The 12,020-nt window shown below is 42.3% G+C and overlaps 4 protein-coding genes across 11 annotated transcripts in view; 2 read left to right on the plus strand and 2 right to left on the minus strand.

Moving 5' to 3' along the window:
• The window catches only part of LOC117651565 (transmembrane protein 43 homolog), a 42,967-nt gene extending 40,555 nt beyond the window's left edge, over nucleotides 1-2,412 (plus strand). For all 5 annotated transcript variants that reach the window (XM_034395680.1, XM_034395682.1, XM_034395678.1 and 2 more), the window contains one exon: nucleotides 48-2,412. In XM_034395680.1, coding sequence (XP_034251571.1) covers nucleotides 48-304 — 257 coding nt within the window. In that variant the 3' untranslated portion in view covers nucleotides 305-2,412. The remainder of the gene's footprint in view (nucleotides 1-47) is intronic.
• Nucleotides 2,408-4,724, minus strand: LOC117651566 (speckle-type POZ protein B-like). Of its 2 annotated transcripts, none has more exons than XM_034395684.1 (5): nucleotides 4,581-4,724; nucleotides 4,191-4,317; nucleotides 3,868-4,104; nucleotides 3,492-3,797; nucleotides 2,408-3,412 (listed from the first exon to the last, which is right to left on the minus strand). In XM_034395684.1, exons 3-5 carry the CDS (start codon nucleotides 4,102-4,104, stop codon nucleotides 2,948-2,950), a joined length of 1,008 nt encoding a protein of 335 aa, XP_034251575.1. In that variant the 5' UTR covers nucleotides 4,191-4,317; nucleotides 4,581-4,724; the 3' UTR covers nucleotides 2,408-2,947. The 2 variants fall into 2 exon arrangements, with proteins under 2 accessions (XP_034251575.1, XP_034251576.1); XM_034395685.1 differs by lacking the exon at nucleotides 4,581-4,724 and adding an exon at nucleotides 4,496-4,514.
• Nucleotides 4,725-4,731: 7 nt separating this feature from the next.
• On the plus strand, nucleotides 4,732-7,246 carry LOC117651564 (la protein homolog). Of its 2 annotated transcripts, none has more exons than XM_034395676.1 (8): nucleotides 4,732-4,872; nucleotides 5,277-5,598; nucleotides 5,716-5,889; nucleotides 5,974-6,156; nucleotides 6,236-6,381; nucleotides 6,456-6,738; nucleotides 6,823-6,985; nucleotides 7,062-7,246. In XM_034395676.1, the coding sequence occupies exons 2-8, from the start codon at nucleotides 5,278-5,280 to the stop codon at nucleotides 7,121-7,123; spliced, it is 1,332 nt and encodes a 443-aa protein (XP_034251567.1). In that variant the 5' UTR covers nucleotides 4,732-4,872; nucleotide 5,277; the 3' UTR covers nucleotides 7,124-7,246. The 2 variants fall into 2 exon arrangements, with proteins under 2 accessions (XP_034251567.1, XP_034251568.1); XM_034395677.1 differs by lacking the exon at nucleotides 4,732-4,872 and adding an exon at nucleotides 5,171-5,191.
• Nucleotides 7,232-8,660, minus strand: LOC117651567 (actin-related protein 2/3 complex subunit 4). 2 transcript variants are annotated; one of them, XM_034395686.1, is made up of 5 exons: nucleotides 8,467-8,660; nucleotides 7,942-8,060; nucleotides 7,656-7,863; nucleotides 7,418-7,588; nucleotides 7,232-7,343 (listed from the first exon to the last, which is right to left on the minus strand). In XM_034395686.1, the coding sequence occupies exons 1-5, from the start codon at nucleotides 8,467-8,469 to the stop codon at nucleotides 7,338-7,340; spliced, it is 507 nt and encodes a 168-aa protein (XP_034251577.1). In that variant the 5' UTR covers nucleotides 8,470-8,660; the 3' UTR covers nucleotides 7,232-7,337. The 2 variants fall into 2 exon arrangements, with proteins under 2 accessions (XP_034251577.1, XP_034251578.1); XM_034395687.1 differs by lacking the exon at nucleotides 8,467-8,660 and adding an exon at nucleotides 8,341-8,452.
• Between the last annotated feature and the right edge of the window lie 3,360 nt (nucleotides 8,661-12,020).

A 12,020-nucleotide genomic window follows, 5' to 3' on the forward strand; every position in this document is an offset into this window, starting at 1 on the left:
CAAAGAAAATATTGAAAGGATCTTTTATTTTGATGTGTTATTTTCAGTTCAACGCAACTCTTTTGCTCGTGATCTCCTTGCTGGAGGCTCTGGTTCTATCAGTATGACAATGTCAAGCACGAGTTGTTTGGCTGCTGTTGCCCTCTCTTGGCTTTGGTACAGACCATATTTAGCTGGTGGCCTTCTGTTATCAGCAGCACTTCCTTTTGTCTGGGGAGGAATACGTCATAGCAATTGGAATTCTGCCGATGAACGAAATCCAAACCCTGCAAGACCAGATTCATACCGTAGGCTACCAGACTGAGCACGGTTACACACGCTCGGGAACTTACACTTTCAAGAAGATTGCACTGAGATGGTATACCAGACTAATCAACCAAAACTACTGAAGACAAAATTAAAGAGAGTTGAAGAGTATGTAAATTCACAGGACCCTCATCAGGTGCCTGATGTAGCAGACTTATCTGAAAATACTGGAGAAGGCACCTGTGACCTGTGTGAAACAGCTTGTTAAGTTATCATTGGATTGGATGCAGTAGAAAAATGTTTTATGTGTTGTGAAACAAAAGAATGAGATTTTATAAATTGTTAATTTTCAAAGTTTATTGTTGTCAAAGGTTCATCAGTATTGTTATGACTATGAAAAGTTTCTTATCAGATAAGTAATAATATCATCAGTATTAAAGGCCTGCCCTGGTGTAGGCTGAGGGCTTTTAGATGAGCTTGCTCTAATTCCAATAATTCAACATCCATTGCTAAACCTCTGTCATCACTCATGATTCAAAATTATTTTTCTACTGGTTTATTGTATACTATTTCAAATTAACTTCATTTCATCATGGCTGCATTCTTCTATTGAACGTCACTAGTCATTTAATGTGATAAAAAAATCTGATTATATAGAATAGTAGATTAATCTCAGTGGTACAAGAAAGTGTGGTGCATCGTAGCGTGTGTTAAAAGACTTTCCTACATTGCCACTTAACTGGCTCAAATTGTGTGTTGTGAAATCTATGACAAAAATATGGTCTTTCTTCTTTCCCCATGCCCAGTGCTGGGCCAATGTGTGTGTGGTTTCTGTGTCAAGATTTGTCCTTACAATATCCATCTATTGATCCACTGTTTAGGCTCGAGTGATCATAAAAACAGGATGGAACTTATGTAATTCAAAATTGTAAAATTTGCCTGAACTTGATGCTGCTTCCCAGGCTGACAACCCATGTAACTTAGTTTTCACAAGCCCTAGGGTCATACTTGTTTTCCTGCTCACTAAAACACACTAAAACGAAGCACCTCATTTAGAATATAATCCATTGCACTGCACCTCCTTGTTATACTGTGGTTATTTTGTACTTCATATTTTATAAAGTTTTGTAAGTCTTTATCAACGTGCTCATTGTTCTCAGTCTAGTAGATATAAGCTTTTTGTGCAGTGAATGCTGTAGGTGTTTTTTTGATGTTTTTTTTTTTAAAGAGATTTGGTATTGTTTACTTGTGAGGTGTACAGTATTTTCCCCCGTAGTTTTATTGGATTGAGCACTAATTTATTATTTTTCACTCATTTCAATCCATTTAATGCCTGACTTTGTAGAGGTGTGTACCCATATGTATAACTTTAGGATTATCACAAGGAAATGACAGCTTAAGATACTTAAATTAGCTTTTAATAAGAATATATTATATTATTATTATTATTATTAACAGAGTTGGCATGAACAATTCATTTTTTCTTTTCCAAATGGTAACTCGAATTAAGTTAAAAGGAAAGACAAAGACAAACTAGTAAATCCTATGACAATTCTTATATTCCTAAAAAGAAAGGCTGAGGCCATTTATTATCATACCATGTTTACTATGTAGCTGTAAAGGGACCCCAAAGAGTTTCAAGTGATCCTTAGATAGCCGCCTGAAAGGTAGGCAAAAAGCACTTCATTGCCCCTGTAAGTAGGCAAAAAGTGCTACTTTGACCCCCCCCCTTGGGCCAACTCTGGATCCGCCACTGAAGAGTTTTTGATTTGGATACTCAAGAAGGGAAGGTTCGACTCTTGCCAGTAGATGCGAGAGAGAGAGAGATTTGAATTGGTACAACAAACCACATTGACCTCTGGTTCGCTTGTGTTGGTACAAGGTGGGTCAGAAACCCCGCCTGGGAGGAGCAGTAGGACTGTATACCTGTCATTTTGTCACAGGGTTTCTGGCCCACCTGGTACAATGTTTTCTTTTTATTCTGATTATTTTTCTGAAGAGATCACAGTCATGGCCCAGCCTTCTGGTTCTTGGACACATTGTAACCATTTATCTCTAAACAACAATGAGCCAGAATTCAATAGCACAAAGTTTGTTATGAGCACCATTAGTAGATACTACATATTTTTAAGTGATTGAAATTTAATAAAGATATCATGAGGAAAATTGGCCATGCATTTTGTAATGCATCTAGCATACAGAAGTTACAATATTTTTCCAAGACAGTCAAGGTAGCCTTCACTTATGAACCATTTAAATGATAACACATAATTTTTGGGAACAAAAACCAGCAATTCTTGAGAGAAAGTCTACAAGCACTCAATGGTGGTGAAAGTAAGAACAGTTTAGTGGCACAGGCATTAGTTAGGACATGTCAAAAATTTTGGTCAAAGCCACCAGTTGTTCAATCATGATCCAATTTGACTTTGATGAGTCAAAGAGCTCGGAACAGAAGAAGAAAACATCAAAGAGAGATAGTGAGAACGAGTGAAAGGATTGCATAAAACATTCAAATAGGGGATTTATCACAAAATGCAAAAAAAAAGGGAGGGAGGGAAGGACTAGTACTATGACATATATCAGAAGTAATTCACAAATTTAAATACAGTACAGTTCATTAGACAAGGCAAGAAACATTAATAACTCTTCTCTTCAGTCACTACCCCATTGTGAAGTTCAGTTACATTTCATTCGGTACCTTTCAACTAATGACACCAACTAACTCTTCAAAGACTTCAGCCAAAAGGTAAGCATGGGTTCTGAACACATCTGCACCACATGACATTACTTCCTTAGGATTGGCTTTGATGTAACGAATGGCAGCCCTCCGCAATTCATCACATTGATGACTGTTAGCCAATTCAAGGTATATGAATACATTGTCAACCTTAATTTGATTAACCAGAGTTCTTTCACACATATCTTTCAAGTCCGGAAGACAGTACTTATCAGCAGCTGGAAGCAAATCATAAGCCATGTCATGTAAACGATCAACTCTACAACTGTATAGAAACCGCAATAATTCTTTCACTGCCTCTTTCTTAATATCTGAAATCCTAACGTGACCACTTATTTGCTCAGACATGCCACTGTCAAACATGGCAGCAAAGACTGGGCTCCTGGCCGACAGTACAGCCTTGTGCGCAGGTATTCTTTCATCCTCCACCTGCAAGAAAATAAGTTAAAAATATTATTATGTAGTAATTTGTACACAAGAAAAGACAGGAAGTCAAACTAAACCATACCTCTAAAATGACATCACTACTTTTGCTGTTATAGAGCTCTTTTTCAAAATCTGTTGCCATATTATGAAGTAACACATTTTTGTTAATGGGAGCTACCAATTCTTCCACCACAGTTACATAACAGAAAAAAGTGAGGGAACTATCAGGAATATTTTCAGCCTTCTTTTTGGATATCAGAGACAAATGAAGATTTGTTCCGAATTGAACTGTTTCCCCGCCTTCCATCCTAAGGGGTGGTTGAGCTGACCAGTCTTCTTTTACTTCATGAATAGAATTATGAAATCCCTTTCGGTCTATATAGCAAACCTGAAACAATATGTTGCAGTAGTACAAGTGTATGAACTGGGAACAAGTTTCATAATAAATTATGCTTTACCTTGCCTGGACATCTGTAATGTACAGTTACAGACGTGCTGACCACTTCCTGGTTACTAAACACGTGGTATTTTAAATGAAATCTACATTCTACACCTTCGCCAAGGCTGAAACTTGGAGAATCAACAGGATTTGAAATGGGATACAGAAAGTTGTGCACTGTCCATTCGATAAAGTAAGGTGACGCTTGAGTGCGTGTTTCAGCAAAAATCAAATATGGCTCACTTGTAGCAGCCATCTGAAAACCCCAAGAGAATTCGATGTTTAAATTTGTACATAGAAACTACTTAGCAAAACTAAAATATCGACAAAGTGACGACTTACCTGATGGCTTCGATACCACTTTCAGAACTCTAATTGAAAGTGCTGATGGCAAAATCAGAAATGCCTGACGTTGAGTGCCTCATGGAGACATGCCAGGGTTGGATCATTCATAAGCAGGAATCATAACCTTGTGATAAGAGAAAGAAAAAAATCAAGGTAGGCCCTCAAAACTTTAAAATTCCGACACCAGTCGTACTACAGTAAATGTTTGGCCATGAAATCTATGACAACGAAGACCGAGCAATGAAAGGTCCGAACAAAAATACGATGTAAACTAATCAAAGATGTGTCAATAAAGTTTTCACTTGAATAGCAGAAGATGATTATCAAATACAAAACAAAAACAAATGAATGAAAACACGCTGTAAATAACAATCAATAGTATTGTACCCGTGGTGCAGCATTGGTTTTCGCTGGTAATAAGATACAGTTGGAATAAGATTCACCAGAAATCAATGAAATAATTTCGGAAGACCTTTAGGAAAAGTATCGTTTGAAATGTTTTGTCTCCTCTGTCATCCATCATGTTGCCGGCCTGAGACTTATTGGCAGAACCGGAACCGGAAGAGTGGTCACCGGCATGTGAGAAAGAGAAGGAGCGAGCGAGAGAGAGACAGAGCGAATACTCCGCATCCCTCCGTTCCGTTCACGTGCAGACTGTTGTTGACTTCTGATCCATCAGGTATGACAGAAATTCGGGTTGTTTTGAAGCCTAACGTGCATACGACGCTGTCTTTGCGGCTTGTGCGCCTATTTCTCGAGCTGCGACGTGAAGTGCGAAGCCGTCGCGGACAACGTGGCTTTTCTCGTGATCATAACCTTGTAGATGAGTAGGCCTTCAACGTTTGGCAGGCCACATGCGAAGCCTGCGCGCGCTTTGACTGCCTTTGCCGCCGTCGCCCCGCCTGGATTTTAGATTCTTAATTTGTCTGGGGACTCCTACCCACGAGTTTCTGTTCAGTTCGAGAGACTGTCGCTTACAGGATCGCGGGCACTGTTGCGTCAGTTAGAATTACCACCCTGGGCGCCTGGGCTAATGTCAACAAGTTAGTGTCATTTTGAATGAATTTTTGTTGTTTCCTGCAGGATGGGTGAACCCACTGTTGAAGTGAAGCAGGAAGCTGCAGTTGAGGCCAAGAAGGTGAAGCTGGAAGCTGAGAGCGAGGATGCTCCTGATGCCAAGAAAATGAAAATCGAACCTGTGGAAGCGGATGGCAACGGTGCTGCGGTGACTCAGAAAACTAAGAGTGAACCTTCAGAAGATGCTCCAGATGCGAAGAAAATTAAGCTAGAATCCACAGAAGCTGACAGCAATGGCACTGCCAAGACAGAAAATGGTGCCCAGTCGGAAACAGCTGAGGATAGAGGTGATCCTGATTTAAAACGGCTTCTTGTTCGCCAAGTAGAGGTGAGTTGGTTTCAATTGGCTTGCTGTGTATTATTCTGTTGCAATATTTGCTGGAGGCTTTTCATCTGCAAGCTTTTAATTTACTTGGTTTTGATTGACTTCCTTTTGTTTTTGCAGTACTATTTTGGAGACATTAATCTGCCTAGAGACAAGTTCCTTCAAGAGCAGTTGAAGCTGGAGGATGGATGGGTACCCTTGGATGTTATGCTGCGCTTCCAACGTCTTGCTCAACTAACGAGAAACCCCTCTACAATTGTTTCCTGCTTGAAAAGTGACAGTACCTTGATGGAAGTAAGTATTCAAAGTCATTGCATTTCTTTTTTTCCAATGCCACATCTATGTAACAATTGTTTTTATTATTATTATTATTTTTAGGTTAGTGAAGATGGAACTAAAATCAGACGGTCACCCAGTCACCCATTACCTGAGATGAATGAAGAATGGCAGAAAGCTCGAAATGACCGCACTGTTTACTGCAAAGGCTTCTCTACAACAGCATATGATTTAAACGAGTACTTAAAGTTCTTTGACACTTATGGACCTGTTGAAAATGTTCATGTGAGTAGCAATCACTTTGCCATTGTTTTACCCCATTTTCTGTCATCTTTAATGCAACTAGGGCATTCTTATTTTTCAGCTTCGGAAGTACCTTGACAGGGCTACAAAGAAGTCCATGTTCAAAGGTTCTGTGTATGTTTTGTTCGAAACTAAAGAGCTTGCAGAGAAGTTTCTTGCTTTAGATTCTGTTGTGTTTGAAGGAAAGGAATTAATTCGTATGACTTAGTAAGTACTCTCTCATTACTCAGTACCCTTACTATGTAAGTTTGGAGATGTTCTCAAATATTGTTTTGTTTTAGTGCTGCACACAATGAAGAAAAGAAGAAGGAAAAGGATGAGAGATGGGGAAAGAAAGTAAAGAAAGATGGTGCCGCATCTGAAGAGAAAGCAAAGCCCAAGAAGGAATTTGCCAAAGGGTGTATTTTGAAAATTAATGGTATAACTGATGAAGAATTAACAAGAGAAGTTATTAAGTCAACACTTGTTGAATTAGGAGCTGATGTTGCTTTCATTCAGTATGCAAAGGGAGATAAAGAAGCACTTGTGCGATTGCAAAGTTTAGAAGATGGCGCTGCAAGTGAGGTGAGCCTTCCTTTCACCTGTCCACCTGTCTTAATTAATAATTTAGAAACTAATATTACTTTAATGCTTTTTTTAAAATTTCAGTTTGTCAAGAAATTGAATGATGAGGAGAAGAAGGTTAAATTTGGTGATGAGGAAATGGAACTGAGTGCTGTTGAAGGAGAAGAAGAGGAAGCATTTTTGCAGAAAACTAGAGAACAGATGGAAAGAAATAACAAAGGTCCCAAGAGAGGAAGGGGCAACAACCGTAAGTGAAAAAATATTTGTGATATATCATACTATTTAGTACTTTCCCTGGCTTACCAGGAAATTTCTGTTGCCAGGTCACCGGGGAGGCCACAGGGGAGGATTTAGGGGCAATAGACGTGGAAGAAATTCAGATTAAATCTTCAAGAACAAATACCGATTCTTCAAATAATATGAATTATTATTATTGACATGATTTTATGGTTTTTTGTGACTAGTGATCTGTTGCTAACAGTAAATAATAAAATCAACTGTCCCTTTTTTTTTTTATTAAATACTTGAATAAACTTTACAAAATCTGAATGACGTACTTTGATTAATGATTAAAAAGGTAGAAAAGTGACGAAGTTCCATTAAAACTGAAATAGAAAATCAATTCATTAAAAATATTGCAAGACAAGTGAATGATGAAATACAAAACAAGATATATTACCCTTTTCAAAAATTCTTCTGCACAAATTCTTGCCCGAGCATTTAATGCCAACTTCATTTCGCTAATTTCCTTGTCTATTTCTTCCATGAAATGAATAACAAAATCCACTAACTTGTGTTTGAACATTTGTTCAGTGTGGAAGTTGGTAATGAGAAAACTGATGTCATATCCCTGAAACACACACTATCTTAAGAAGAGCCACGTGCATTATAGTGCAAGGTTGAAACTGAAAATTTACCTCCACAGGTTTGCGACGTAAAACGATGAAATTTTCTGCTCTCATCATCATGAATCGCATGAATTTGTGGCACAGAATTCGTTCAATTTCATCAGCCTGCTTGACAGATATGCTGACCCGAAGGGAGTTAACAGATGTCTCAATCAGGACCTTTTCTTTTTCATTACGGCTGATAACCACTGGATTTAAGAGCAATTCCTTGTTAGACCTGTAAAGCATGTGTTCAAATTAGATGAATTCAATAACTTTGAGGTAGAACAGTGAAGACATCTGAAAAATGAGCTACCTGACTTCCACCTCAGGTTTATTGTGCCTCTCCACAACTTGAGAGGAAAAGTTATCCAAACACATGGCAGCAGTTAACGTATGCCTCACTGCAGTGAGGTAGGGTCTCAATGTCGAAGACTAGAACACACAGAAAATGATAAATGGTTAGCAATTGAACTAGAAAAATAATAGGCCAGTAGCATAGGACCCTACAAACTACAGCTTTATAATAGAGCAAGAGTCCACATGAAAGTGAGGAGCCAAAATAAGTCATTCAACACCAGTTGTAACATGTATATTTCAGTAAATAATAAGGAGGACAGTTCTTCCGGGCTTAAGTTGCCCCACCCTCAACTCAGGTTATGAAGCCTCTCCTCGTTCCGGGGAGTTAGGCTAGATTACTCGAGTCTAGACTTACCGGAGGGGTTGACACTGCTTTATATGTTTTCAACCGGTGCTAAACAGCCGGGCTTCTGTTTCATTGAACGTCATTTGCTATAAAAGTCAGGAGACGATGTACTTGACAGATGATAAGACCACTTACCATAGCGGCGAGAAGAAACCAGACGAAATATGTGAAAATGTGCTACAGACTGATACTGAAATACATTGGGGGTTCGGCTTTAGTGGAGGCCATGCACCATTAAAGATGAAAATGCAACAAAACTGCTAAAAATTAGAGATTTGTTGACAACTTTCGGTGATGTCAATGAAGCACACACACACACAAACGCACACATACACACACACACACACACGGCTAGCGCCACCAGTGGCGACATGTCGAACTATTTTCTACAAGTAGCCAACATAACTGTACAGTAGACGGAACAAGACGTCTTGATTGACTGTAACTGTGAATTCAGAGCCTAGCTTCATCAAACCACCAATTTGCTTATAATCGTTTTTTCCAGCACGTGTTGATCTAGAGATGCATGTGGGCGAAGATTCGCCGAACGCTGTTGGCTCCTAGCCGTTGGTCAGGCTGTGCAGTAGGAAACGGATCTGAGGCCAACCCAAAGCTGGGTGTTGGAACCCCTATTTTGAACTCGGTGGCCGTTGGGCGTACTTACGGGCGTTTGTCACATGGGGAACCCATCGAAAATGCTTTGTTCTGTCCGAAACCAGGTCTGTACTGGTCGACGATGCAACGGACCTTCTCGTCGAACAGCTTCTTCGTCTCCACGTCCCACCAGTTGGCCAGCAGACCGTTGAGGCCGCCCTGGAAGAGAAGTGAGTCACCGCCTCGGGCCCGAAATGGCATACGATCATGTGTGGTCTAGCCCTTAATGGTAATAGACCTTTCCGGGCTAAGTAACTTGTTCAGTATACTCGGATCTCAGATTCGGTTTATTGCACAAGAAGCTTAGCCCGGAAAGGTCTATGGTAATGGATGGCGAGCCAGCCCCTCGCGCCTCCCTGCACGATGGGTTGCCTGCTTCCAGGCGCGCGGCTCTGGCCAACTGAACTTGAACTTGAGAGGCTGGACCACAAAGGATCGGGAATGCCATTTCGGGCCCTGCATTGACACGATCGCTTCTAGGCGTCCGTTACACTGTCGGGTCGGCGTCCTCTTCGGTGTGCGGAGTCGTGCCAGCAACAGTGGGAGTATTCTACGGAAGCGCTTGGCCGGACTGCAAACTCGCCAAAACAGAACGCGTTTTGCAACCGAAACAGTCCGCGCGATAAGCAGAAACTAGCTGGTTGCTGGCGGAAGAACTGAAAGATGCTGCATGACCCGATTTTCCTCCCGGCTCAGCAGGTGTCAGCGGGTGTCAGTCAGGGCTGGCGGCGAGCGGCACACAGTGGGCCAGAAGCCCGGTGCAGGCGGCCAAAACTCTAGACGCGTTTTGAGCTCCAGAGTCGCTAAACAGGACTCTAACCACACGTGTGACCCCACCAATGGATTCGTCTTTCGGAGAGCAATCCATTGGTGGAGTCACACGTTCGGTATTCGAGTCCCATTCAGCGACGCTGGAGCTCAAAACGCGTCTGAAGTTTTGGCCGCCTCCGCCGGTCTTCTGGCCCACTGTGCGGCGTCTCCGCCGAGTGATTCCGAGCACTCGTTTCGCCGCCCCGTCCCTCTGGCGTCCCCCATGAGTGCGACAGAGACAGAGCGACGACGCGGTCGTCGGACGGCTCGACGGGCGAGAGGCGTTGGTCCAGCGGTGGCGTTATCGTTTCATCGAAGGCGTGCGACACGTCGTGTCCGATGGCGAACCCGGCTGGAAAACATTGTAAACAGTATATTCGGTGGTTTTACCTTCAGACACCGAAGCCAGCGGCGGAGGGAGGCGAAGCCAAGGTAGGCAAAAGGTCGTTCTTTGCCCTGCAAATAGGCAACTTTTGCTACATCGCCACCCTCCCTGAGTCAGCTAGCTTTTCAAGAGGGAACTCTACCTTCTCGTAGAATTTGTCCAGCAGCGTGTCGTTGAGCAGTTCTTGTGGGTAGGCCACGAACGCATCACCTCGGCCTTCATCATGGCAGCGCGCCTTGCGGACGGACGGAAACAAGACAGTCATTCAAAATTGCCACCCAAAACATGAAGGCACTCGAATACACGGCAAAAATACCGTACGAAGTGTTTAGAGCAAAAGTTAAAAACCATTTTCTATGTTACAGTACATAGAGTCATTGTCAGACTCACTGACAATTGTTATTGTTGGGTGAACAAAATTTTTTTTCGTGGAATATGAGCTTGACCCTGTGTGTTGATGCAAAACACTGACCGCGGCCTACGTTTTAAGTTTCTACGCCTGCCGGCATGTGACAATGTGCCGGTGGGCACTAGACGTGGTGTAATCATCACTACTTGGCGCCGGCCCGTCACGCCCTGCCACGCTCTGCCCTGCCACCATTATGGCGGTCTTCTTGACCTCGCCGCCTCGTCACCCTGGCAGCTCTCCGAGTGCAGGACCACTTATTACCCAAAGGGGGTATTCACTCAGGTTTTAGTGGGGCGGGGTATGTAATACCCCTGAAATAGTTGCTGTAATAGGTAATATCTGTGTAATTGCTGTAATATGGTGTATTCCCTGTAATGGCCCCGTAATAGTGTAATAGGATGTAATGATGTTAATAGGGGTAATAATACATAAATCGTTTAAAATGTCAAAAAAGGGGCGTTGTTGGACGGAAATTTTATGAATAGCTGTAATTGTTATGTATTAGCTGTAATTGTTGTGTAATAGCTGAAATTGGTGTGTAATACTGTGTAATTTATGTAATGACTGTATTTGATGTAATAGTCAGAAATTGCTTTCATAGCACTAAAATAGGTCTGTAATCGCGTTTGTATTCGATGTAATCGTCTGTAATTGCTGAATAGTATTGTAATAGGTCTGTAATACCGTAATAGTGAGGTAATACACTAATTGACAGATTAGCTGTAATAGGATGTAATTCATGTAATACTTTTCAAAAGGTATTAGTATGTCGACCACTTTTAAGAGTGAATACCCCCTTGTTATTAGCTTCCTAGCCCCACGCCGTCGTGCGGCTGCAGTGTCCCAGAAAGACGTTCTGCGACGAAAAAATATCATGCAAAACGACTGAAAAATGCATGATTTTTTGCCACGGGGCTTAAAATGGGCTCAGGCTGGGGCTCTGGACATTGGGGCACAGGCACGAGTCAGGGCTCGAGTTGACAGTGTCCCACTGACAGTGCTCCATTTACAGCGAGCTCCACTGAGAGCGTCCACTGATAGGGACCCTCTCTGTGAGAGATGGGACAGAGCTGACGTCACAGGTCCTCGGTGTAAATGGCAAGAAGCTCCCCTTCAGGGCTAGCACCCCGGGCTGGGGGCCATAAACATTCCTCTGCGGATAACCTGATTTGGGGGACCCCTAGTCTCGCACATGGCAGATCTGGTCGGCGTCGGGCCCATTACACCCGAGGTCTGTGATTGGCTGGAGGCCGCCAGCCTGACCTAGCCTGACCCATCTCTCACAGAGAGGGTCCCTACCCACTGACAATGCACTGACAGCGCTCTACTGACAGCGCTGTTCAGCGCTCCATTGACAGTGCTACTTGAAGGGGCCCGCCAAGACGCCAAGGCCTGCAAACTCCCTCAGGTTTCATTTCAGGCGGCTTTGAC

The sequence above is a fragment of the Thrips palmi genome, unplaced genomic scaffold (assembly GCF_012932325.1).
Source record: "Thrips palmi isolate BJ-2018 unplaced genomic scaffold, TpBJ-2018v1 HiC_scaffold_6, whole genome shotgun sequence".
NCBI lineage: Eukaryota > Metazoa > Arthropoda > Insecta > Thysanoptera > Thripidae > Thrips > Thrips palmi.

Excerpts from the sequence above, each read along its gene's own strand:
- LOC117651567 (XM_034395686.1), bottom strand. Across the intron at positions 7,864-7,941 it reads AAACCTGAGGTGGAAGTCAG|GTCTAACAAGGAATTGCTCT; the intron begins GTAGCTCATTTT and ends CATGCTTTACAG. Across the intron at positions 7,589-7,655 it reads TACGTCGCAAACCTGTGGAG|GGATATGACATCAGTTTTCT; the intron begins GTAAATTTTCAG and ends TGTGTGTTTCAG.
- LOC117651564 (XM_034395676.1), top strand. The coding sequence starts at position 5,278 with ATGGGTGAACCCACTGTTGAAGTGAAGCAGGAAGCTGCAGTTGAGGCC. Across the intron at positions 5,890-5,973 it reads GTGACAGTACCTTGATGGAA|GTTAGTGAAGATGGAACTAA; the intron begins GTAAGTATTCAA and ends TATTATTTTTAG. Across the intron at positions 6,382-6,455 it reads GAATTAATTCGTATGACTTA|TGCTGCACACAATGAAGAAA; the intron begins GTAAGTACTCTC and ends GTTTTGTTTTAG.
- LOC117651566 (XM_034395684.1), bottom strand. The coding sequence starts at position 4,104 with ATGGCTGCTACAAGTGAGCCATATTTGATTTTTGCTGAAACACGCACT. Across the intron at positions 3,798-3,867 it reads ATTACAGATGTCCAGGCAAG|GTTTGCTATATAGACCGAAA; the intron begins GTAAAGCATAAT and ends ATATTGTTTCAG. Across the intron at positions 3,413-3,491 it reads GTAGTGATGTCATTTTAGAG|GTGGAGGATGAAAGAATACC; the intron begins GTATGGTTTAGT and ends ATTTTCTTGCAG.